Here is a 23,344-nt window from a genome sequence, read left to right on the forward strand (position 1 = left end):
GCTCAGCTAAAATCACATGGCTATTGTCATATACAATCTACTATAAAATCATTTGCCAAAGAACAATTTTATATGGTACCAGGTAATTGGAAGACATGTCATTTAGCAATTAAGGCAGGATTATTATAAAAGATAAAAGGTCTTGGTGCCAACAGTATGTTTTTTTAAAATATATCTTTATTGACTTCAGAGAGGAAGGGAGAGGGAGAGAGAGATAGAAACATCAATGATGAGAGAGAATCATTGATCTGCTGCCTCCTACATGCCCCACACTGGGGATCGAGCCTGCAACCCGGGCATGTGCCCTGACCAGGAATCAAACCCTGACCTCTTGGTTCACCAATGAGCCATGACGCTGGACAACAGTATGTTTTTTGACAGCAAGAAATGTAGGAAACCAGCTATCCTTTATAGAGCTGGATGAGGAGCCTCCTTGGCTGGTGAGCTGGTTGGGAAGCCACTAACATTTGCCTGGCTTCCATTTACTAAGTTGCTGGATTTTCCCAAGTTTCTCTGCTTAGTAATTAGTCAAACTCAGGTTGACTGTTCAATTTCTACCTAACTCACAAAGCCAACCAGCCGAGAATGAACAGGCACTCCATAAACACTTGCAGAGAGATGGATGATGAAATTGCCATAATACAATGCTTCAGGTGAGAGATTTATATGCTAAAAACAATTACATTTTAAAACCAGTTAGGCAAGAGTGTTATTAAATTTAAATTCCAATTACCCGATGCAAAATTGTCTGAAATAGCTGCTTTCTCCTTTGTTAAATAAAAATGGAGCTACAGGGTAGGTGGGTCCCCTCATTCTGAAAGAGCTCTATCATGCAGAGGCTGCCAGGGTGGTATTTATGCTCCTATTTATTATGAATCATTCCGGAAGAATGATTGGAAGTTACATGCTTCCCTAGTTAGGAAAGTAGAAATTAAAAATATCCATCAAGTCCAAACTTTAAAGAAGCAGGCGGTAATGCAAACTGAGATGGAGAGGAACGCAATTCTGTTTCCGTCCCATTGTCAACCAGGTGTGTGCTCTTGAAGTAGTAGCAACCCACTTCCAACCCGGATCTCTCCAGTTCTGTAGGGTCATTAGCCCACAGCTACCACTATCCCTGTGAAAACTCTTCGTGTTAGTACCATACAAAATATGCAAACTCCATATAAAGCAGGCTACCATTCCTTGACAGGCCAGGTATTATTGTTAGTTGGGTGCTGAGTCATCTGAGATGGAAGGTGAAAGCAGGAGAAATGGTGAGGTTTGTCTAATACTCCCATGATGGCCCTGAAGAGCAACTCCCCTGTACCACACATTTCATCATTTCTCAAGAGTCCACAGTGAACACTGATTACTATAATGAGGGACATTGACTTTCCCTGCTCTACAAAGACACACACACACACACACACACACACACATACACACACACACACACAAATGCATACATGAGAGGACCACCGTGAGGGATATCTGAAAATGTTGGAGATAAACTGGAGAATGTAGAAAAGGACTAAATACCTTGGAAGAAGCTCATGCTTGACTGTTTTTAGATGCAAAAGAGAATTATCTTCTTCTTGAAATTTAAAAATTTCCACTGTATTCTTGAATTCTGGGTGGTTTACAACAAAGAGATAAACCGTGTCATCTGAAAAATTGAAAGAACAGAGTTAATTTACAAGACAGCCATAGTACCTTCAGGCAGACACTGACATTTAAATACCAGGCAAGGAAAGGTTAAATGTCTAAGCTGTTAGACGACCTAACAGATCATTCTTCTTCCCTGTCTTTCTCATCACTGTTTGTCTGGTGTTATTTCTGATCATTGGTTTCCTGACCTTTAAGAAAGAGTGTTTCCCACTCCACACACAGAATTCATGAATAATCTGTTTATAGTTTAATTCAGAAATATAGCTATTTTTTAATGCAATGATTATAGGTATATAAAAAGGTCACGAAATCTAAGCATTCTTTAAGGTGCTAACTGTTAGAAATTTCAAAATGCAGCATAACCTACAGTTAGTGGCAGAGGCAAATCAACTTATTTGTATGAAGAATTCAGGAATAATTCATGAGTTAATTGTTCTCTTACTTCAGACATGATCCGAATCTATTTTCCACAGTCATTTACAAACCATTATAAGTTTCTTAATGTTGGTAGCTCATCAGCTCTTACCGCTATCTATGAAAGTGCTGATACCATGTGGATTAAACGAAGCCAAATTAAACCCACGGCTAATTCTTAATTCCAATGCCCTCGGGTTTTCGTCTTTTAGATCCATCATTAGTATTCCTCCAGGCTTGTCTGGTGCAAAGCTGTGGAGTCCTGGATATTTTAGACCCTTTTCAAAACAGAGAGAAAGGTTAAATATAAAGGCTTAAGTATTTTTATGGACTAAAGTGGGAACTATAAATAAAAGATAAATAGAGACTTTGGTTAAAGGTGGTGGCATAAAGCTACAAACACAAAGAAAGCAGAGGGGAGACAATAGAAAAAATAATAATTGGGAGCTGAAAAGCTGAAAGATGGACAATAACTGATTTTTCTGAGTTGAGGCAAAAGACCAGGGGTTTAGTCTCTTCAGAGGGCAACCAGAAGGTTTGTGGGCTAGGAGACACCCGGTGGAGTTGAAGGTGGGGATACATGAAAGTTTACATACTGACTGTGGACCCTCGAGCCAACAGCCTGCACTTTGCTTCTATGAAGCTAGAAGACTCGATGAATGGAGTCAGTCAAGACTCCCCTCCTTGTCTCACATCCTGTTGACTCTCCTTGAAAATATGTCCCTTCCTAAGGATGTGAACATCTTTCACCACTTCCTCCATGACTGCCCCTGTCCAAACCACCACCACGATTACGCAGTAGCCTCCTAACTGGCCTTTCTGCTTCTGTCCTTAACTCTCTGCAGAAATCTAGTCTTACATCAACATCCAAATTTTGTCAGATGATGTCACACATTGGATCAAAAACTCCCATCTTACTCAGATTAAAAGCAAAAATTCCTAGGATAGCCTAAAGGCCCTATATGATCTGCCCAGGTCACCTCCTTTACCGTACCCCACCCCAAACACTCCATCTCTGCACCCTCACCCCCTACCCTGTCCTCACTCATGTTTCCTTGGCCATTGATGCACTTCAAACAAACCAAGCACATTCTCACCTCAGGGCCTTTATATACCCTACCCCCTTTGCCTTGGGATCCCCCCGCCCCCGAAAAAAAAACCCACCAAGATTTAGGACTCCTTCCCTCAGTTTCTTTATATCATATCTGCACCAAATGTCACTTATTGCTATTTGACATACACACATATATATATACAAATATAAATGGCAGCCTGACTCCACCCTCACCTCAGCTGCCACTCTCCAATGCCTCACCTTACTTTATATTTTGCTCAAATGCTGCCACTATCTGACATATATTTGTTCTCTCCCCACTGGAACATGAGTCAGAACTTTGTCTCATTTGTCCACTGCTAGAACCCAGGAACTGGGTCAGTGTATGGCACACAGTCTGTCCTTTTCCTACTGATTCCGAAAGTCACCTCTACCATGCACTACATTCCTGTTTACATATTGGTCAGTTTGGGGACTCATGCGTATTCACATGAATTACTATATTATTATTAATTACTATAGCTTTATTTATAAGATATGATATAGATATGGCAAAGAAATATATATATATATGTCCCCATATTGCACACTCATTGCTTGATCTTTACACGATAGTCTTAAATATTTCTGCTCATTTATTTTTCTGTATAAATTTTGGAGAAGTTGGTGTGCTGAATAAACATTATTATTATTATTATTATTATTATTATTATTACATTTTCTATTTGGTTTTTCTTAGTGCATGAGAAAGCCATTTAGTTTTATATGTTCATTTTGAATCCAACCATTAGCATATTTAAAAACCAGGTACCCACACTATCTGAAAATAATAGCAGTTTTGTCTGTTTTTTTACCTCATATTTCTTTTTCTTGGGTTATGAAGAACTCCAGTAGATTGATAGTGGTTATAGTGTTTGGGGGGGCATTTTCTTCCTTCTATAAACATTAATGGGAAGGTAGCTAACATTTAACCACTAAGAATTATATTTCCTATAGGTTTCTGGAAAGTTATTTTCTATTTCTAGTTTTCCTGGATCTTTTAATCTGGTTGAATTTTATTTAATCCCTTTCCAGCACTCACTGAAATAATCAAGGTCTTTCCTCTTTTAAAATTTTTCAGTCATATTCTATGCAAATTTAAGAGTACTAAAAGAAGTCTCATTCTATGCACAAAATTGGACATAAAAGGAATTCTCTCCAATTAAAAAGAAATCTATCAAAATGACATAACTTCATGGCTGGCAGGGCCAGCAAGCAGAATAAACTGGAACTTCGCTATTGCTATCTGGCAACACCACTTCAATGGTTAATAATCTCTATTCTTTATCAATATCCCATAAAGAATAGCAGGGTTTCCACGCACAAGGGATGGTGATGACTATTCCTGGTTATTTTAATTCTCCCTAACATTTAAATCTGTTTTTCCTCTTTTAAAAAATTTTTATTTTATTTTTACTTACAGTAAAAGACACACAAACATACCACTTTCACCATATTAAGTGTACAGTTCAGTAGTGTTAAGCATATCCACACTGCCATTTAAATCATTTTTACAGTTGACTATGTCATCCAACTCCTCATTAAGTGTGATGTTAGTTTTCAGGTGACCCTCAAATCCATTACCAATGAACAGAATGTGTTGGATGAACTAAATTGCTTGGAAGAAGAACAAACAACTGACGTGATGTAGGAGTTATTCATTTAGAAAGGAGCGCATTTTGGGAAATATTAGAAACAATGCTGAGTAAATTAAAGAAACAAAGTGGGCTCATTTCTAAATTTGAAAAAAAAGAATAGAAAAGAAAGTTATATAACCAAGGAAGGACACACACACAAAACAAAACAAAAAAACACCATAGGCAATTCTGTTGTTGACAGTTATAAGATCACTGTGGCTATAATAAGCTCTTCCGCTGAAATTGCTCTAGATTTATGTATTGGGAGACTTCACTCCTCCAAATTCAGATTTATTCCTGTGGGGAGAAAATCTTGAAATGAGTGTGTTCTGGGTTACACAAATCTCTGACAACACCCCCTTTTCAAAAAATTAAAAAAGCAACTGCCTTCTACTTTACTCAGGATTTTTGCATCTCTAGTTATGTATAATTTTAACTGTTAGTCCTACTGTTTTTTTCCTAAGCCGACAGACATATGTGCAAACAGACCCAGAGTCCTTCAAGAAATATCATTTTACTAATTCTGTGTAGGTTATTAAATAAACTTTTTTTACAACTGGATTTAAAAAATGTAATATAAACATTGGTGTTTCTGCCAAAGCCCACGGCATTTCCTTTTTCCCTCCGTGCTAACAGCCAGCCGCTCACTGTCTTTCATATAAAAACCATCAGGAGGAGCCCGGCGAGTGGTCTCGCCTCATTCTCATCTAAGCTGACTTCTCTCACCTTCCTCCTAAGTCTGACAACTGTTTTATTAGTGTGACTCTCTTCTAAAGCATCTTCAACTTTTTCACATCCCCCCAGAATCTCAGAGCCTGAGAATAAGGGATGCTCAGAGGGAAAAGAGTAATGACAGGCTGCCTTCAAAGGTGGAGTCTGCGTCCTCAAGCAAAACTGAACCCACGAAGATGCCCAGCACCCTCACTTCGGCCCCGGTCAGGGAAGAAAGCCAGGCAGAACGTCCCTGTCAGCCCACGTAGACAGTTTTCCAATTGCAATGTACACGGATGCAGGCCAGCATCTCATAGGCCAATCACCTTTGAGGTCTTTCTAACGTATGCCTGCAGAGGGTATTACTTTCAGCTTATAAGAATGAAGGAACAGTGAAGGGGTTGAATAAACTCAGTGAATGACTTTCTATTTATGATAGGCTATTCAGCGGGAAAGGAAGAGAAAGGAAAACATTGGCCTTGTCTGGGAAAGTTGTATATTGTCTGAAAATAAATAAATAAATAAATAAATAAATAAATAACAGCAAGAATATTAGCTCAAAATTGAATATGGAGTGGGAAAAAAAGTGGTAGATGCTGTATTTGAAACAATATAATGTAGTATTGAATACTCGCAATAATGCCCCAAATATTCTTTTTCACAACAAACTTTTAAGACCCAGATTGCAATGGAATATTTAGTGCAATGGGATATTTAGTGCAATGCAGCGGGGACATAAAGAACAATAAATCAACTACTAAAGACTTTTTCATCTCTGGATTCAGGTAAGTTTGAGGAAGTTTTCCAAGATCCTGCTTGATCTGTGTGTTTTTTTTTTTTTTTTCCAAAACATATTTTTAAAAGTGAGGAATTTAAAACATAAGATACTGCTCTGCCGGCCTCATCAAACCCCCTTGCACCTCCTCCTCTTAGATTGGGGGAAAAGAAGGTACTCACCACACTAAGGAAAGCCAGGCCATTGGGAAGGATGTCAATATCTTCAGCGCCAGCTTCTGCAGGTTCAAGAAATACATAAATGTCATGTTCAAATTCTGTTATTTGTTAAACAGAGCATAACTAGGACTTTGTTTACTCTATCAGTGTCCGTATCTTTAGGAATGGTTCTGATTTTTTTCCAAGGAACTACTCTCTTCAATAAACGTCAGTCTAAATCCCTGCTTGCAGTGAACTTCTGACTTTAAATGTTAGATATTTTATGTTTACTCCCATCAAAGTCAAGTAATCACCACATTTCCAATGATAATACAGAAAAAGTTGACATCTGCACACGCTGCTGATCAAATCCAGATGTCTGTACAAAAGTAATTGACATCAGGGGAATATTACTTTCAAAATGAAGGGCTCCTGGCCATTTAACCATGCAAATAGCCTTGTCCCTTTCTCTGCTCATTCAATCTGAAGCAATCACAGACATCTCTCTCATTAACAGAGATAGAACACCTGGGATTACATAGTCCCTCTTTAAAAAACAATGCCTGCTTGTTCTCATGAGCAAAGAAAGCTTTCTGTTTAATCTTTAAACTTAGGCTTTAAATTACAGGGGGGAAAAACTAGCAAAAGAAAATTAATGAAAAATACCAGGCACCTAAGCCAGTTGAAGCTTCTAACGCTTGTCTCTGAGGCAGACTACAATTACTATTGATTGTTTATCGATTGTCTGCAGTACACTCCACACAGCACAGCAAATAATTAGACATAAGGCCTTCCCAGCAGTCTCACTGTGTAAATTCCGCAGACAGATAATAGACCCAAACACAAGAAAAGAGGAATAAAAATGGCTTAGATTAAGCCAAATCATGACACATTCTTTGAGTCCACAAAATCCAATCTTCCCTTTCAAGAACTTTCCATAGGATTCCACCAAGATTATTGTCTAGGTTGTCAAAAAAAAACAACAACAAAAAACAAACACAAAAAATACCCAGCATCTACCTGGTCATTTTCGTATTGATTCATGAGTTTGCATTTGGCTGGTTGTTTCCAGTGTTGATGGCTCTAACATAGTAAAAAAAAAAAAAAAAAAAAAAAAAAAAGGAAAAAAGAAAAATGCCAAGAACTTCACATTGTAAAGATGATCCATCTGCCTGTTCCTTAGAAAGGAGATTTAGTGAAAGAACTTTCAACCTGGCGTCTGTGGATCCCTAAGGAGTCAAAATGGGTTGTAAAGAGTCTATGAATCTTTTGAAATTCTATGCAATGTAAAATGTTTTCTGTATGTGCAGATGTTTCTGTGAAAAGGGTCTTGGGCCTTTAGCAGATTCAAAAAGGGTTTGGGATACTCAAAAAGTTTAAGAACCACTAGGTTCTAGTCCCATGGTGGTTGTCAACTAGTAGTGAGCAGGGGCCAGGGGAACTCTACAGCACATATACATGATGTCCCAAAATGTATCCACACTTTAACAGCTGAGAGCTCAATTTTGGAAATAGAGTGTATTTTAATAAATACTTTCTTTATAATTATTCAAACTGTGTGTATATACATTTTTGGGGACACCCTACACACACACACACACACACACACACACACACACACAATTCTAGTTCAAGTTTTGCTTTCTGGATCCATTTAGTAGGAGCTCAATTAAAAGTTGTAGTTCCTAAAAATTATTTAAGATCATTTTATTTCAATGAATACATCCTTACACACAGACAAAAAATATATATAGAAAAAATCATAATGTTTCTTTGGATATTAGGATTATGAGTGATTTTCATTTTCTTCCTTATACTTTTCTTTAATTAAAATGTTCTACAAATATTATCATTTTTTAAATAATTAAGAAAGAAGAATGTTTTTAAAATATATTTTCATTTCAACTGTATTGTAACTTCTTTATGTTTAATCCCACGGCCTAATTCCAAGTTGCGGGGGAGGCGGAAATGTCTTACCTGTAGCTTTCTTTAGAATGTTTTCCTGATCTACTCCCTCATCTTCATTTCTACTGTCATTATTATAGTAGGTGTTTATCATCTCTTCTCCCCTCTGTCACCTCTTAGGTGCAATTACTGAAAGGTAGTCAATGCTGGAGAAATTTTTTCTCCAACAATAATCATAGTAAAGTAATGGTAGTAGCTATTTACATATATTGTTTACCAAGTATCAGACTCCTTTTAAGTACTTTATATACATCTTTTCATATAACTTTCATAACCCTAAAAAGCAATATCATTATCTCTTATTTTAGAGTACAAACTATGGAGACTTTGAAAGGTTAAGCAAATTATTCAAGATCACAGACTGGAAAGCTGGGACTTAAATCCTTTTGTTCTGACTTAAAAGCACATTGGGGGAAAAATACAACCTCACATTTAATGAATTTTCTGTCAGAACCATCCCCTGGTTCCTCTCTACAGACACTTCACTTTGTAAATTCAACTGCGGTCAATTCCATATGTTGGCTTTTGCCCAAAAATGCTTGCTTCCATGCCTCTCACCAAGATCTTTACCAGCTCATATCCTGTTCTTTTCTTTCAAACTTTTCAAAACTCTTTTTCTCTAGACAGTCTTCTAGCTTAGCACATCTGATTTTGATCCCTTCTTGTTCCGTTAGCAATTACCTCTCTGTGTCAGAGATGGCCACCTGCTCCCCAGTATCCATATTCCCCCTTTTCGGCTACAGGCACATGGCAACAGAGCTTTGGATAATTCCTGCTTTTTCCTGCTGGTCATTTGTCTACGTTTAGGTTAATGGGATCTGATAGTACAAGATGTATGCAACTACTAGGTAAAATAAAGTAAAACTAATATCCATGTAAATTTTCATTCTTCCCCTTTCTGATGGGAAATGGCAACTAAACAGAGTTCTAGTCTTGGACCAAGATGGAAGCGATACGTAAACAAGAGTTGTGTTGCTTCACCAGCCTTTGTCCCAGGATGACCATGTCATGTAATCACTAAGCCATTTCCTTATCTTTGGAATATCATGTAAGAGGAAATAAGTTTCTCTCTTCTCTACGTTCCTTATTGTAACTTTATAATAGCAAATCAGCCCTTGCCATACCCAATAGAGTGTCCAATATGTAATACAGCCTATTTTTTCTACTTTTAGTTTACCACTTAGGCATGTATATGAATCACTCGGAGAGAGTGATTCTAGAAAGAGAATTTGCATAAGTTACTCCATCTCTCTGAGCCTTGGGTCTTTATCTGTTATAAAAAGAAAAAAAAGTCTATATCTCATAGTAATGGGTTTTTGTTGTTTTCCTATTTATAGGCATACTATAAAGTACTTAATGACAAAGGCTACAAATTTTAATGCTGTTTTTAAATCTCCCAAGCAGCAGTTGTTGTAAAGGTCTTGATTGCCAAGTATATAAAATTGTTAAATCACTTGAGAGAGGCAATACATTCGAAATTTTGTTTTAGTCCATGACTCTGAATGCCAGCATTTAAAAAAAAAAACATTTAGAAAATTTTGCAAACTTTCAAGCCTCAAACAGAGTTAACTAGTTCTTATTGTTATAATTTTTATTATTTAGATACTGATAGTATGCCAAATCTTAGGTGGTAAAATTTTAGTTTCTTTCTGTAAGATATACTGGGAAAGAATACAAAAAAAAAAAAAAAATGGAACAGTGAACTCATTCTCTGTTCCACAGGAGGTACATATCTTCTATTTTATGTGGTAGGTGATTATTATTTATTAAAACAGAGTATGTATGTATAAAGCACCCAAGAGTTGCAAAGAGTTCATTTCCAGCACAGTAAATGTAGCATTGGTGTGTGTGCTCTGGGGAGCAAGGGTGAGGGGAGTAAAGGGTACGGGGTTAGTGGTCTTATCTCTTGGAGGAATTACTCGGCCTCAAGTATAGGCTACTACTGTTTCCAAAGTAGAAACTGAAAATGAGAACCTCTCCATCCCTGCTGCATACCCTGAGAAGTGCTTTTGCCTAGATGGGAAAGTATGCCCAGCGCACTGCTACTCCTTGTAATCAAAGACCACCGGATAAGCAACTGTTGTTAAAAACATATAACTTGTGGTTACAAGCTATTATTAACCATTATGCATCGCTAACATAGCATTCGACAAATGTTCATATAGTGTGTGCTAACCACAGAGCATAAGCCAAAAGAAAGAGAAAAAAAAAGGCCCAATTCTAATTAGATCTAAAAATGTATCCCAAATGTGCTTCTAATCACTCATCGTCTTCGCTCTGTTGCCTTTTTAAGCGCCTCAAAGGCATTAAACACTTCGCGGGAGGGGCCATAGGTGACATATTTCCCCCTTCTTTCCAATTCCAGACAGCAGCTCACACACATCACAACATAAAGGTCAGCAACACAGACAGATGCTCGTTCAGAATACAAATGTTGTTGGGCTTGTTTTTCTCTGAGGAGCCGTCCATCCCCGTGAGTTGTAACAGCAACCATTTGGCAGTTTGTCCTGTTCTGTGTCTGGCTATGCCCTCCTGTCTATTCTGGAACTTGAATTCACAGAAGGTGGGCTTCACAAGGCCAAGGGCCACTTAATAATTGGACGATTATTAACTCAGCAGCGAAAGTAACCTTAAAGATCACCGACTCAACCTCCCAACCTTGTACAACATTCCTTCCAGATGCCATCTGGCTTTTGCTTAGTGACCAATTCTGAGGGGGCTCTTCCTGATGGCAGCCAGAAGGCAGGAGGCCTTGCTGAGTGTCTTGGGATTCCAGGCAACTTTAGTTCTAGAACTGTCTGTATTATTCGGCACAGATCTGGCCCATCTGGTCCTTGATACTGAGTGTGTATCCTCCTGTTAAGTGTTTGGGCAACTGCAACAAAGAGAAGCCCCACGAGGAAGGAGTCTAGGGGAAGAGAGATGGGACCAGGAAGAGTAGAAAAACAGCAACGGAAAAAAGGAGACAGAGCACATAGGAAACAGATGTGCAGAGGAGAGGCGAGGAACAGAACCGAAAGAAACTTTGAAGTGCAAGAGGCTCTCTGGAAACGCAGAGGGTTCATGAGCGTGGAGCCTTCTTGGGTGTGATTAAGAAAGGTCACTACACTTTTATTTCTGCCAGAAGAACACTTTGAACCCTGTGTGGGGAGAAGGTGGTCATAAATATGCGGTACGCGTATTGCCGATTCAAGGGCAATATAGCATGGACTACCAAAACTTGAAACGTATACACTAACGGAACAACAATCCACTGTTAAGGATTTATCCTACAGACAGACAAATGCAAGAGCTCTACCTACAATGATGTTCACTAATTTTTGTGTCATTGCAAAAAATTGTAACCATGCAGATGTGTATTAAGAGGGAAATGGTTAACTGAGTCATGGTACATGGAAATATCAAAAAGAATGAAGAATGGGTTAGACCCACATGAGCTGATGTGGGAAGCTGCTCACACTGTGTTTGGAATACAGCAGGTTGCAGAATATAATCTTATACTAAGATGCTACTTGTGAAAAACGTAGATATATAATAGTATGTGCTTCCCTGTTGTTGATTGTTTTACACAGTAAAACAAAGACACTCCACTAGCAAAAAGACTGCAGCTCACTTTATTGTGATAGTCACTTTATTGCAATGGTCTGGCCCCAAACCAGCAATATCTGCGACGTATGCATGTATTTGTTTGCATTTGCATTGGAAATATCAGGAATAGAGATGTTTGTTGAGAGATTGTTATTTTCTATTTTATAACTTCTTTTCCTTCTGTCTTACCCCTACTAGCTGACTACTAAGCTAATGGAACCCAGACCTTCCTGGCCACATACAACAAAGAATACATCCTTTACAAAAATAGTTCAGAAATGTCACTGAGCAGGCAAGAAAGCAAACAATAAATATAGGATTATACAAATAATAAATTACAGTGAGAGCAACAGAGAAGTTTAAATAAATACAAGGGGCATGAGATCAAAAGAGATTGGCTAAAGAGGTTTTGTTGCTCTAATGTGATTGTTCCTCTGATAAACGGTAATTGGCGTGCCAAAACACTGTTAATGAGTTTTTGAATGTTGGTGGCCAAACAACGGAAGGTATACAACAAGCATTTTCTCATACTCACCGATGCCTTTAATCAGGTGGCAGTTTGGAAGGTCTACGGATTCTACTTCACTGGAGGCTTTAAGTCGATTCCTGTTTTTTAAAAAAAATTCACCTGTTTATGTATGTATTCCCTGCTTTGTTGCAGAAAGGGTTTAAGAGGCTTACAGCCATACAGAAAACACAGCATAAATCTAAGGCAGAGAAAAGAGAAGGCAGAAAGACAAGGGGAGGAATAGAAAACATAGAATGAAGTTAAATTAACAATGCATATCACCAAGTTCTATAGGTGAATGTGGGTTGTAAACGAAAGTCAATACTCAACAAAAAAACTTCTAATGCCAGTTTCTATGCAAATGTGCACCTGGCCGCAGGTCACACGTCGCCCAGCTCTAGTGTTGTGGGAAGAGCTCCAGGTGTATAACCAGAAGCCCTGTCTTCCCTTGAGGACCCAGGGGAGCCAGGAAAAGCTCAGACCCTCTGCAAGAGGGTATGGTGATGAAAGGGAGGCCAAGAGAGAAGGGCATTGTTCAGAGCCTGGCACACAGAGGACACCCCACAAGCAGTTATTACGGAAGAAGTGGAGAAGGTCCCATCCCCAGGACAATATCTATTGGAGTGAGGTTGGAGAACACCACTTACTCTGGCAAAAGTACTTGCAGTTGTTGTTTCAGGAAAACGAAAGTGCAGAAATAGTAAGAATAATGTCGAGCTCTAATAAAGTATCTTTCCTCTCCCTTCCCACAGTAGAGTAGGCCACAAAGCAGTTTGGGCAAACACATTTGGGATCTATTGTTTTCAAAGCCACGTACTGCAGGCTTCCCCTCTCTTCTCTCACGGTCTCACCTTCCCCATCTGTCCGCTACAGTCATAAATAATGCCAATAGTGCAGAATAGTTTACACTTTTCAAAGTAGTTTACCCATCCACACTTTTAAGAGACCAAAGGACAATTTGCCACTTGTCTCTCTCCTATTTATCTCCTTGACAGTGTCTGACTTCTAGACATTGAATATGGGGGAGACTACTGGTTTCTCAACAACAACAAAAAAGACAACAACAAAAAACAAACTAGGCCTAGATAACCCAGAATTACCAACAGCTGGTGCAACTACTATATATTTTGGCATATGTAAAGTTTCTAATTAAAGTGTTAATCACTATGTATTTGGAATCATAGAACTCAAATAGTGTTATATTTATTGAAACAATATAGCAATAAAGCAATAAAAATAAATGAATAAAAAAGTATATAATAATATATAGATATAATAAAAATGAAAAATAAAATAAAACTTAAAAATAAAAATTATAATAACTCTCACGTTTGTGAGTTGCAGGAGTGATTTAAAGGGGATGACGACTATATTTAGCCTATTGTAGTAGCAGTGGTAGTAGTACTAGTGATGAGGATGCTGTTGCTGATAATTATAGGTGGTAAAAGGAAATCAATAATAAAAATAGCTAAGAGGTCATTGATTCTGCCACAATTCTATGTGATTTCCCTGAATGAATTCATTTAATTCTTAGCACAGCTCTAAGAAGTAGGTACCATTATTCCTTTTTCAGAGATGAGAAAATTGACTCAGAGGTGAAGCAACTCTCCTGAGATTTGGCACCCAGCTAGGAGGTACCACATAGAGGCAGTACTCGCATCCGCTCTTGCATTTTTCTCAGAAAGGAGTGAAACGCTGTGTTTCTGTTGTAGCAGTAAGACTTCATGACCATCAAAAAGTCAGTCCCTCTCTATAGGCCTCAGTCTTCTTTAAGTATGAAATAAAGATGAGATTAGATGACCTCCCAGCTTCTGCTGATTCCAGGTGTAGCTATGTCAGTAGGTCACAGCTGCAGTTTTCATCAAGTTTCTGTATCGCTTGTTTAAGTACCGATTTTATACAACTTACTATTACACCCATTTGACTGTACAAAAACAGGGATAATAATGATTACATCTACCTTTTTCGGAGATGAACTATATGGATTAAATAAAATCCAGATGTGTCTGAACAGTTTAATATGGGGTATTTTTCAGAGTCAACTTAGTTTGCATAAATGACTGATGATTACACTTTGCTAATAGGGCAATCTTCATCAACTAGTTTAGTTATGCAATATTATCTCTCGATATGCAGACTGCCTGCCATTAAAATTGAAGAGTTACACAAGGGCCATGCATAACTTCTAGTTAATCAAATCATGTTTTCTTGTCTTTATGATAAAAGAGAGAATTTCACTTCCAGTCTTTGGGATCCATCAAGTTTCAAATTCTTTCAGTAGAGAACCACTAGGCTTTTTGTTGGCAGAACTACCAGTTCCCTGCTCATTAGTGGGCCTCTAATTCCAGAGTGGCAGACCCTACTAGCTGACAAACCTAAAGTCATTCTAGCCCTCTTTCTTCCTTGAACCTTTTCACTGCAGAGGCGGGCAAGCCAAATATTTGCTTTCCCAGCCCCCTTTGTATTTCAGGATAATCATATAACCCAAGCTTTTGGCAAAGATAGTTTTTGTTCCTGATGGAAAAGGCAGACACAAGAAAAAAGCTGACAGGCACCACTCTTTCTCCCTTCTTCATGATTTGACCACACACGCAGTGCTTGGGACTAGTGACCATTCAGCATCCTTAACATGACAAGTGTGAAGTCATAAAGCCTTTAGTAAAGGATCTAAGAACAAAAATATAAGAACCTTGCTCCTTTATGTGATCAGTGACTCAGTAGACAAGCTCTAAAATGATTCGCCTATCTTGCCCGGCAGGTGTGGCTCAGTGGTTGAGCATCGACCTATGAGCCAGGAGGTCACAGTTGGATTCCTAGTCAGGGTACATGCCTGGGTTGCAGGCTGGATCCCCAGTCGGGGGCGTGCAGGAGGCAGCCAATCAATGATTCTCTCTCATCATTGAGGTTTCTATCTCTCTCTCCCTTTCCCTTCCTCTCTGGAATCAATAAAAATATATTTTTTAAAAAATGATTCACCTACCAAGTTTTTATAATGTGAGAAAAATAAGCCTCTATTTGTATAAGCTACCATTAACTTGACATATGTTCTTACAGTTGAAAGCACTCCTAGCTGGTAATAGATTTAAGAAGTTTGGAGAAAATACAAGAGAGAGCTATACAAACTTCTTTGTACTAGCAAATTAAAAAGCCTAAATACATTTATGCTAAAAACAAAACAAAACACAAAAAGAAAAGAAAAAGAAAAATAGTACAAACACAAATAAGTGATACTTTTGCTTCAGCTTATTGCTCCCTAACACTTTATGTCCATAGCATGCTTATGAATGAACTAGGTCAGATGGTATGGCTGTTTCCACTCTGTTGTCATGCAGACATTGCTAATCAATCACAGAACTCTTTCCTATAACCCAAAGCTAGCCTCAGACACAATGTTCCAGGCAACCACTACCAGTCTATTAAAGTGGACATTGAAGATGAAAGCTATTTGACTTCTCTGTTTTAGATTTCTTTTGTTTTTCTCACTTTGCTTTTCTTTTTTCATTAAATTGTACTTATTTTCCTTTTAGTTAGAAATATACACTGAGTGGCCAGATTATTATGATCTCTGAATACATAATAATCTGGCCACTCAGTATATATATGAGGCCCGGTGCATGAATTCGTGCATGGGTGGGGTCTGGCCAGCCTGGCCAGGGGGAGGGGACATGGGCAGTTGGCCAGCCTGCCTGCTGGTCGAACTCCTGTTTGAGGGGACAATTTGCATATTAGCCTTTTATTATATAGGATATACACTGAGTGGCCAGATTATTATGCGTTCAGAGATCATCATAATCTGGCCACTCAGTGTATGATAGGTGTAATACAGGAAAGAATATATGCTGCTTTTATTCAACTGAATCAGCAATCATTCTCCAGATGACAGCCACCAAAAACATATACCTCAGGGTTCTCAATCTGGGGTCAGTGACCTTCAAGGAGTCCATGCGTTAAAATTAAGAGATCCATGAACTTGGATGGAGCAAAAATACATCTTTATTTAAAACTCTAACTGAAATTGAGCATTTCCTTTGATGATGAGTATAGGTAACAAACCATAGAACCTTCTACCAGCAGTACCAGCAACTCTATCACTAATAGAAATTACAGAATTGTTATATCACAGGTCAGTTGTGGTAGACATCTCGAAATATCATTAATACTCACCACTACTTCAAAATATCTACTGTTAGATATGCAATTACCTCTAGATCTTTTAAAGGCTTTAATAAAGAAGGCCATGTTGCCTGACTGGCTTGGCTCAACGATTGAGTGTCGACTTATGAACCAAGAGGTCACGGTTCGACTCCTAGTCAAGGCACATGCCTGGGTTGCAGACTTGATCCCCGGTGGGGGGCATGCAGGAGGCAACCGATCAATGATTCTCTCTCATTGTTGATTGATTCTCTCTCATCATTGATGCTTCTATCTCTCTCTCTCCTGCTCCTTTCCTCTCTGAAATAAATTTTATATATATATATATATATATATATATATATATATATAGAGAGAGAGAGAGAGAGAGAGAGAGAGAGAGAGAGAGAGAGCGCGCACACGCGCCAGGTTACTATACCATATATTAGATTTAAAAAATATTTTAAGCATTTAAATGAATTACCTTAGATAGTGTTTAAGTTTGTTTGTATTCCCATGTATTTTTTATTTTATGCATTTAGAAACATGATGCTGAGAGTCAAGGCTTCAGCAGACTGCTGAAGAGATCTACTGCATAAAAAGTCTAAGAACTCTACTTGCACATCCTTGTCATCACAGGTAATTTTACTGAACACTTACCATGTGTCTGACATTGTTCTAGCACTTTCTAAGAATGACCTCGTTTATTTTTCTCTGCCCCACTATGGAGCAGGTAGGATTATTATTCCCATCCTACAGGTTAGGACACTGAGACACAGAAAGGTGAAATAAAAAGCTAAGGTCTCACATAAATAGTGGACCTAGGAAAGGAAATCAGGCTGTCTACCCACAAAGCATGAACCAATATCATTACTATGAATTGATCAGTATTTCTTTCATTCAGGAGAAATAGTATGACCCACCTGGAGTGGACTAAGACAGGGGCGGTTAGTTACTCCCTTGCCTCGCTGGGCAGTAGCAGTAAGGGTGCACCAGGCTGTGGTATTAACATATCTTGAGCAAACTGGAACACGGTCTTACTTCCAGGCATTACTTTGTTCCATATCTCACAGCCTGAATGTATAAGCCACTGATGGGGCTTTATCTTTTAAGTACAGACTTAAATACGGACAAACAGGGCTTTATCTTTTACAGACTTGTAAAACCCTTCGGAATTTACCTCTTGAGCCCCTGTAATGCTTGCACTTAGTAACCTAGAATTTGTGCTTAGGCACGCAGAGTTGGGGAAAATCTATTCCAATGGCAGCAAAGCTCGGAGGCTGTGGGGGAGCTGGTAAGCGGTATTTGGGTATTTAGAATCGGAAGACCTAGCTTGGTGTACAGGATCAGCACTAATTACCTGTTGAACTAACTGGTTAATGTCTCCCAGCCTCAGTTTGTACATGTATAATATAGAAAGGAAGGTATAATATAGAAAGGAAGGTATGATATAGACAGGAAGGTATATATAAAGTCAGAAATGTAAAAGGGCTTATCTTCCAAAGGTCAGAAAAAGTACATTTTGGTTTAATATAAAGAACTTTGACACTTCTGACACAGGGACAAGCACACTGTAGTCACACAATAAATGCTAAGGAGGGTGGGGTTTAAGGAAAGAGCCTGACCCTTCAGAAGTATTCCAAAAGCAGACTGGATAGCGTCCTGGGGCAGCTGTCATAAAGGTGTCAGGAAAGAAGCAGAATGTTCAGGCGCTTGTTTGGGGTTCCTGCCCACACAGAGGTCTCTGCTGTACTTAAGTCCCATGATTCATTCCAAGGTGTGTACTTTGCATTAGGGAGCAACTGGCCTGGGGATGTCTGTGTGTTTCTATTTTCCCTTTTATTGTTCAACCAGGAAAGAGTAGAAAAGTTGGGTGTATTACACCATCTTCCCCTGGGAACCTTGGCCAGTTACAGTTCAGAAGAAAAGAGACAGCTTTGATTCCATTTATCCATCTGGGACATACTTATGCTAAAAAAATATTCGTTGTTTATCTGAAATTCAAGTTGAAATTTAAGTGGGCACCCTGGGGGAGAATAATAACTTGAGTGCCAAAGTACCATCTCTAAAAAATCTATACTAATAAAAGGGTAATATGCTAATTAGACCAGGTCGACTGGACATCTTCCGGATGTCTGACTTCCTTCCGGACAAAGCCATGGTGGTGGGGGCCAAGGCAGAGGTGGTTACGGGCAATCAGGCCAGCAGTGGAGCAAGCAGTTAGGGGCACGATCAGGCTGGCGTGGGGGAGCAAGCAGTTAGGGGCACGATCAGGCTGGCGTGGGGGAGCAAGCAGTTAGGGGTAAGATCAGGCCAGCAAGGGACGGCAATTGGGGGCGTTCAGGCCGGCAGGGGAGCTGTTAGGGGGCGATCAGGCAGGCAGGCAGGCGAGCGGTTAGGAGCCAGTGGTCCCGGATTGTGAGAGGGATGTTCGACTGCCGGTTTCGAGCCTAACCCAGCCGTTGGACATCCCCCGAGGGGGTCCCGGATTGGAGAGGGTGCAGGCCGGGCTGAGGGACACTGAGTCTCCCCCCCACCCCATGCATGAATTTTGTGCACCAGGCTTCTATTAGAATAATGAAATAGCAGGTACCAGATTACAGCTAAAAAACAAACCAACCACACACACACACCTCATGCTTTTTGAAGAACCTTTCCTTATGGGGAAGTGGGGACATGCTGCTTTTCAAAATAGACTCTAAGGATCTGAAAGGAGAAATGTTATGTATGCATATGAGTGCTCTACCAAACTCTGTAAACAAGAGGTACTTGATATTCTACAATCATAGAATGGCCAGCTAGAAGACAAGATGCCCAGTTAAATTTGAATTTCCTATAAATAATAAATTATATTTTAGTATAATTTCGCACCAAGTATTATATAGGTTATGCTTACACTAAAAAATGATTCATTGTTTATCTAAAGTTAAAATTTAATTGGGCATCCCGCACTTTTATTTGTAAAATCTAGCCACCCACCAGTCATCCCAACATTCTCACATCAACCAGTTTGGGACTTCAACTATCCCCATGGTCGGCAAACTGCGGCTCACGAGCCACATGCGGCTCTTTGGCCCCTTGAGTGTGGCTCTTCCACAAAATACCACGGCCTGGGCGAGTCTATTTTGAAGAAGTGGCGTTAGAAGAAGTTTAAGTTTAAAAAATTTGGCTCTCAAAAGAAATTTCAATCGTCGTACTGTTGATATTTGGCTCTGTTGACTAATGAGTTTGCCGACCACTGCACTATCCAATGAAGTTACCACCCTATAAAGTCACTGCTCAATAACGTGTATTATAGTCAAATCTTTATTAAAAAGTGCATTAAATTATACATTACCTATCAGGTACATTTTATGTACATAAGCTTTATTTACTTTTTCTTAGTTTTACAACAATGACATTTATCATTTAAAGGAACTTAAATGTAAAACCTTAAGATCAGTAAGAAGAAAAGCTTGTTGAGAAAACTTCAGCTGGTAGGAACACTGGTGGTTTCAAGTTTAGGGACAACTTAATGAGCTTGTGAAGTTTGGCGGACTTGCCTTGGGAACTGAGAGCTGGTCAGATCAGACAAAATCATCCAACTCAAGAATGTTCTGCAGAGCAGGATGGGCATTTACATAACATGAAAATTAAGGTCAACATGTCCATTGTCCTGTCAGTAAGCGAGCCTCCTCCAACTCTAACTACCATCCCGCCCAACACACTCACTGTTCCTCCTCCTTGCATCCCTTCACGTGCAGATGAAGCTACAGCCACTGGACAGTACAGCTGAAAACTCTGGTATCTATCACCTGTGACTGCTCCCATTTCTGGGGTTCCAGCATTTGGGCCCCTGCTATTCGCTCCAAGCGATTGCAATACCTTAACTAGTTTCCCTATGTCTATTCACTCTCTATTCAACTCGTAACTGCACATAAAATGATCAGAAATTTATAAAAAACACACATGCCCGGGCCCTACCCAAACAAACTGAATCAGAATCTGTAGGGGAACAGCCCAGACATCAGCCCCCAGGAGGTCCAAATGCACAGGCAGGACTGAGACCTTCCGCCCCACTCCAATCCATCCTTCCAAGTTCACCTCTACAGAACACAACTGGTTGTGTTTTGTGAGGTTTCACAGTTTCTGTTTAAAACAAACAAACAGACCATATAACGAGCATCAGTAGTTCCCCTTTGCCTATCAAAGCAGGCCCCAATTTTGTAACATATCTCAACATATCTCATCTCAAATCTATCCTCCCCCTCCTCCTACTATTCTCATTTGGGCCTCCTTCATCCCATGTATGTTCCATTCATCCTTCAAGGCTAATGTCCAATGTCTCTGTCCCCTGAACTCTACCTTTAGGGGATGTAATCTTTCCTCCTTAAGCCTGTAGGAGTAAGTTGTACCTGCCTTGGAGACACACACATATTCACGCTTTTTCTCCTCCCCTGTAATAATGTAAACTTCTTAAGGGTAAGACTGTGCTTTATTACAGGAGCCTAGGAAAACACACCATACACAGGAAGTGCTCAATATTTCTGGAATTCTTTTGCAAGTGGCTTATAAAGTTTGAGTTGGTAATTTAGGAACGCTGACGTCCACCCACCCGTGTTTTTTCATTATCACTAAAGTGTGAGATGGACTAGGCTTGTACTGTCTGGCATTCTGGCTTCAGGATTCCCGGGTGAAGAGGTAAATAAGGAAGTGATGTAAGACCAGAAGCTGAACATTGCAACTATCTTTGAACCGCCTCGCCAAAGTCAGAGAGCTCCGCAAACTATGCAGCAGAGAGATGGAGAGCAACTTGATGAAAGGGAGAAGCTGGTTTGGGCTACAAAGAGAAAGCAGCACCAATGACCCGGAATGAACCTTTATAATTAAGTTTCAATGCTTGAGGAATCATGTTGTTTTCAAGTGAAAGCGCTCAAGTTGGCCCCTGCTAGGACTTGCAAAGCACTTGCTTGCCCATCTAGGGAGAATAGAACTTTGCAAACGGCAAAGAGTTACAAGCTTTCCAGAAAGTCTCCAGATTCAGCCCAAACTGTGCTGGGTTTTGCTGGAAGCTGGGGTTGGACTCAGGGGTTCAATGAGGGGAAGCGGGGGCGGGGGGTGAGGGGGGGCACGCAGAGCAATCAAGAGAGCAATCACCAGGCCGATCCCCGCTAAGCTAAGCCCTCCGCGGCCTTCGCCCCTCCCGCAGCCGCGGCCACCGGAGTCCGGGGACACGCAGGCGGGGAGGCTCCCGGGCAGGGCGTCCCCGCAGCTCCTGGACGGCTGGATCCCAGAGGGCCCCACTCACCTGAGCGCCAGGAGCCTCTCGCCCACCAGCCCCAGCGCGATCCCCAGCAAGCTCAGTCCCACCAGCCGCCCCATGGCGCGGAACGGAGCTGCCTGCCGCTCGGGCCAGGCCGGGTAGCACTGTGGGCGCGCCCGCGTCCGGCTCCAGGGCGCGGGCCGCGCTCCGCCCCGTCCCCGGCCTAGGCGGGTTCCTGACTCAGGGCCGTGGCGACTCCGCCCTCACCCGGCCCTGGGCCTTTGTCAACCAAAGCTTACCTCCCCTGACACCTTCCCTGGGACTGGGAACCGCCCTCCCATGCCCCAGTTTAGGCTTTCAAAGGGCTTGGAACTCTGAACTCCTCCACCTCCTTTCCCAACAAGCAGGCGCCCGTGCACCTTTCTCGTTTCCCTAGTCTCCAAAGACAGTCCTTACTCCACATTCCAGGAAGAAGCTTGAGTCAAGTTTTAAAGGTTCTTTATTACAGGGAAGGATACAGGGTCCATGTCTTGTAAATAGTTCATGTTGGAATCACTACTTTTTACAATAGGATGTGGGTGAAAGGTAAGAAACATCCTACTTTTAGTAATGCTTCATCTAGAGACCTAAGGACTTGGACACTGCTTTTTGATCTAAACTTACGGAAATAAGGATAATCCTTCGTCCTTCCCTCCCCTCCCCTCCCCTCCCCTTCCTTTCCTTTCCTCCTTTTTCTTTTACTTTAACAACCATAATATGAATAAAGAAAACAGTATAAAAGAGAAACTTACCCATGAAGATGGAGACAGTTATGAAAAGTGAGCATGCCTGAAATAAGCTGCTCATGGTGCCAGTGTTTAATCGCCACCTTACAGTATGTAGGCAGGAAATGTCACCAGTGCCAATTTTCAGCAACTACCAGTTTTGTAAACAAGTAAATAAAAGCAGATGCCAGCCCTCGCCGGTGGCTCAGTTGCTTGGAGCATTGTCCCGTACACCAAAAGGTTGAGGGTTTGGTTCCCAGTCAGGGCACATCCCTAGGTTTTGGGTTTGATGGGAGGCAAACGATCAATGTTTCTCTCACATTGGTGTTTCTCTTGCTCTCTCGCCCTTCCTTTCTCTCTAAAATCAATAAAAACATATCTTCAGGTGAGGCGTAAAAAGAAAAAAAAGCAGATGCCAGTTTCTCCCTTCCCGCCCCCCACTCAGGAAAAAATATAAGATCCTTCTACTTCTGTTGCGTGTATCTCTGATTGAGTCCTAAGGGATATTAGTTTATATGAATGGTAGATACAGGACTAAATAGCGGTCCTTTGAAAGCCCAGGAGGCTTACCTTTCTCTGTGCGACCGGCCCCTCTGGCAGGAGTGAACCTATAGACACCTTCTCAGAATAATACTTTTAAGTGCATGCAATAAAACCACAAGATTGCAAAGGGGAGCAATTACATTCAGATGCAATTATCAAAATATT

General features: G+C 40.3%; 1 protein-coding gene across 3 annotated transcripts in view; it reads right to left on the reverse strand.

Moving 5' to 3' along the window:
• LOC308245645 (serum paraoxonase/arylesterase 2) overlaps positions 1-22,152 on the reverse strand; it is a 32,050-nt gene extending 9,898 nt beyond the window's left edge. For all 3 annotated transcript variants that reach the window (XM_080663206.1, XM_080663207.1, XM_080663205.1), the window contains exons 1-5: positions 21,918-22,152; positions 12,527-12,597; positions 6,463-6,518; positions 2,177-2,342; positions 1,522-1,648 (exon numbers count right to left, since the gene is read on the reverse strand). In XM_080663206.1, coding sequence (XP_080519332.1) covers positions 1,522-1,648; positions 2,177-2,342; positions 6,463-6,518; positions 12,527-12,597; positions 21,918-21,991 — 494 coding nt within the window. In that variant the 5' untranslated portion in view covers positions 21,992-22,152. The remainder of the gene's footprint in view (positions 1-1,521; positions 1,649-2,176; positions 2,343-6,462; positions 6,519-12,526; positions 12,598-21,917) is intronic.
• Positions 22,153-23,344: the final 1,192 nt, after the last annotated feature.

Source organism: Plecotus auritus (genome assembly GCF_963455305.1).
Source record: "Plecotus auritus genome assembly, chromosome: 4".
Lineage (NCBI taxonomy): Eukaryota > Metazoa > Chordata > Mammalia > Chiroptera > Vespertilionidae > Plecotus > Plecotus auritus.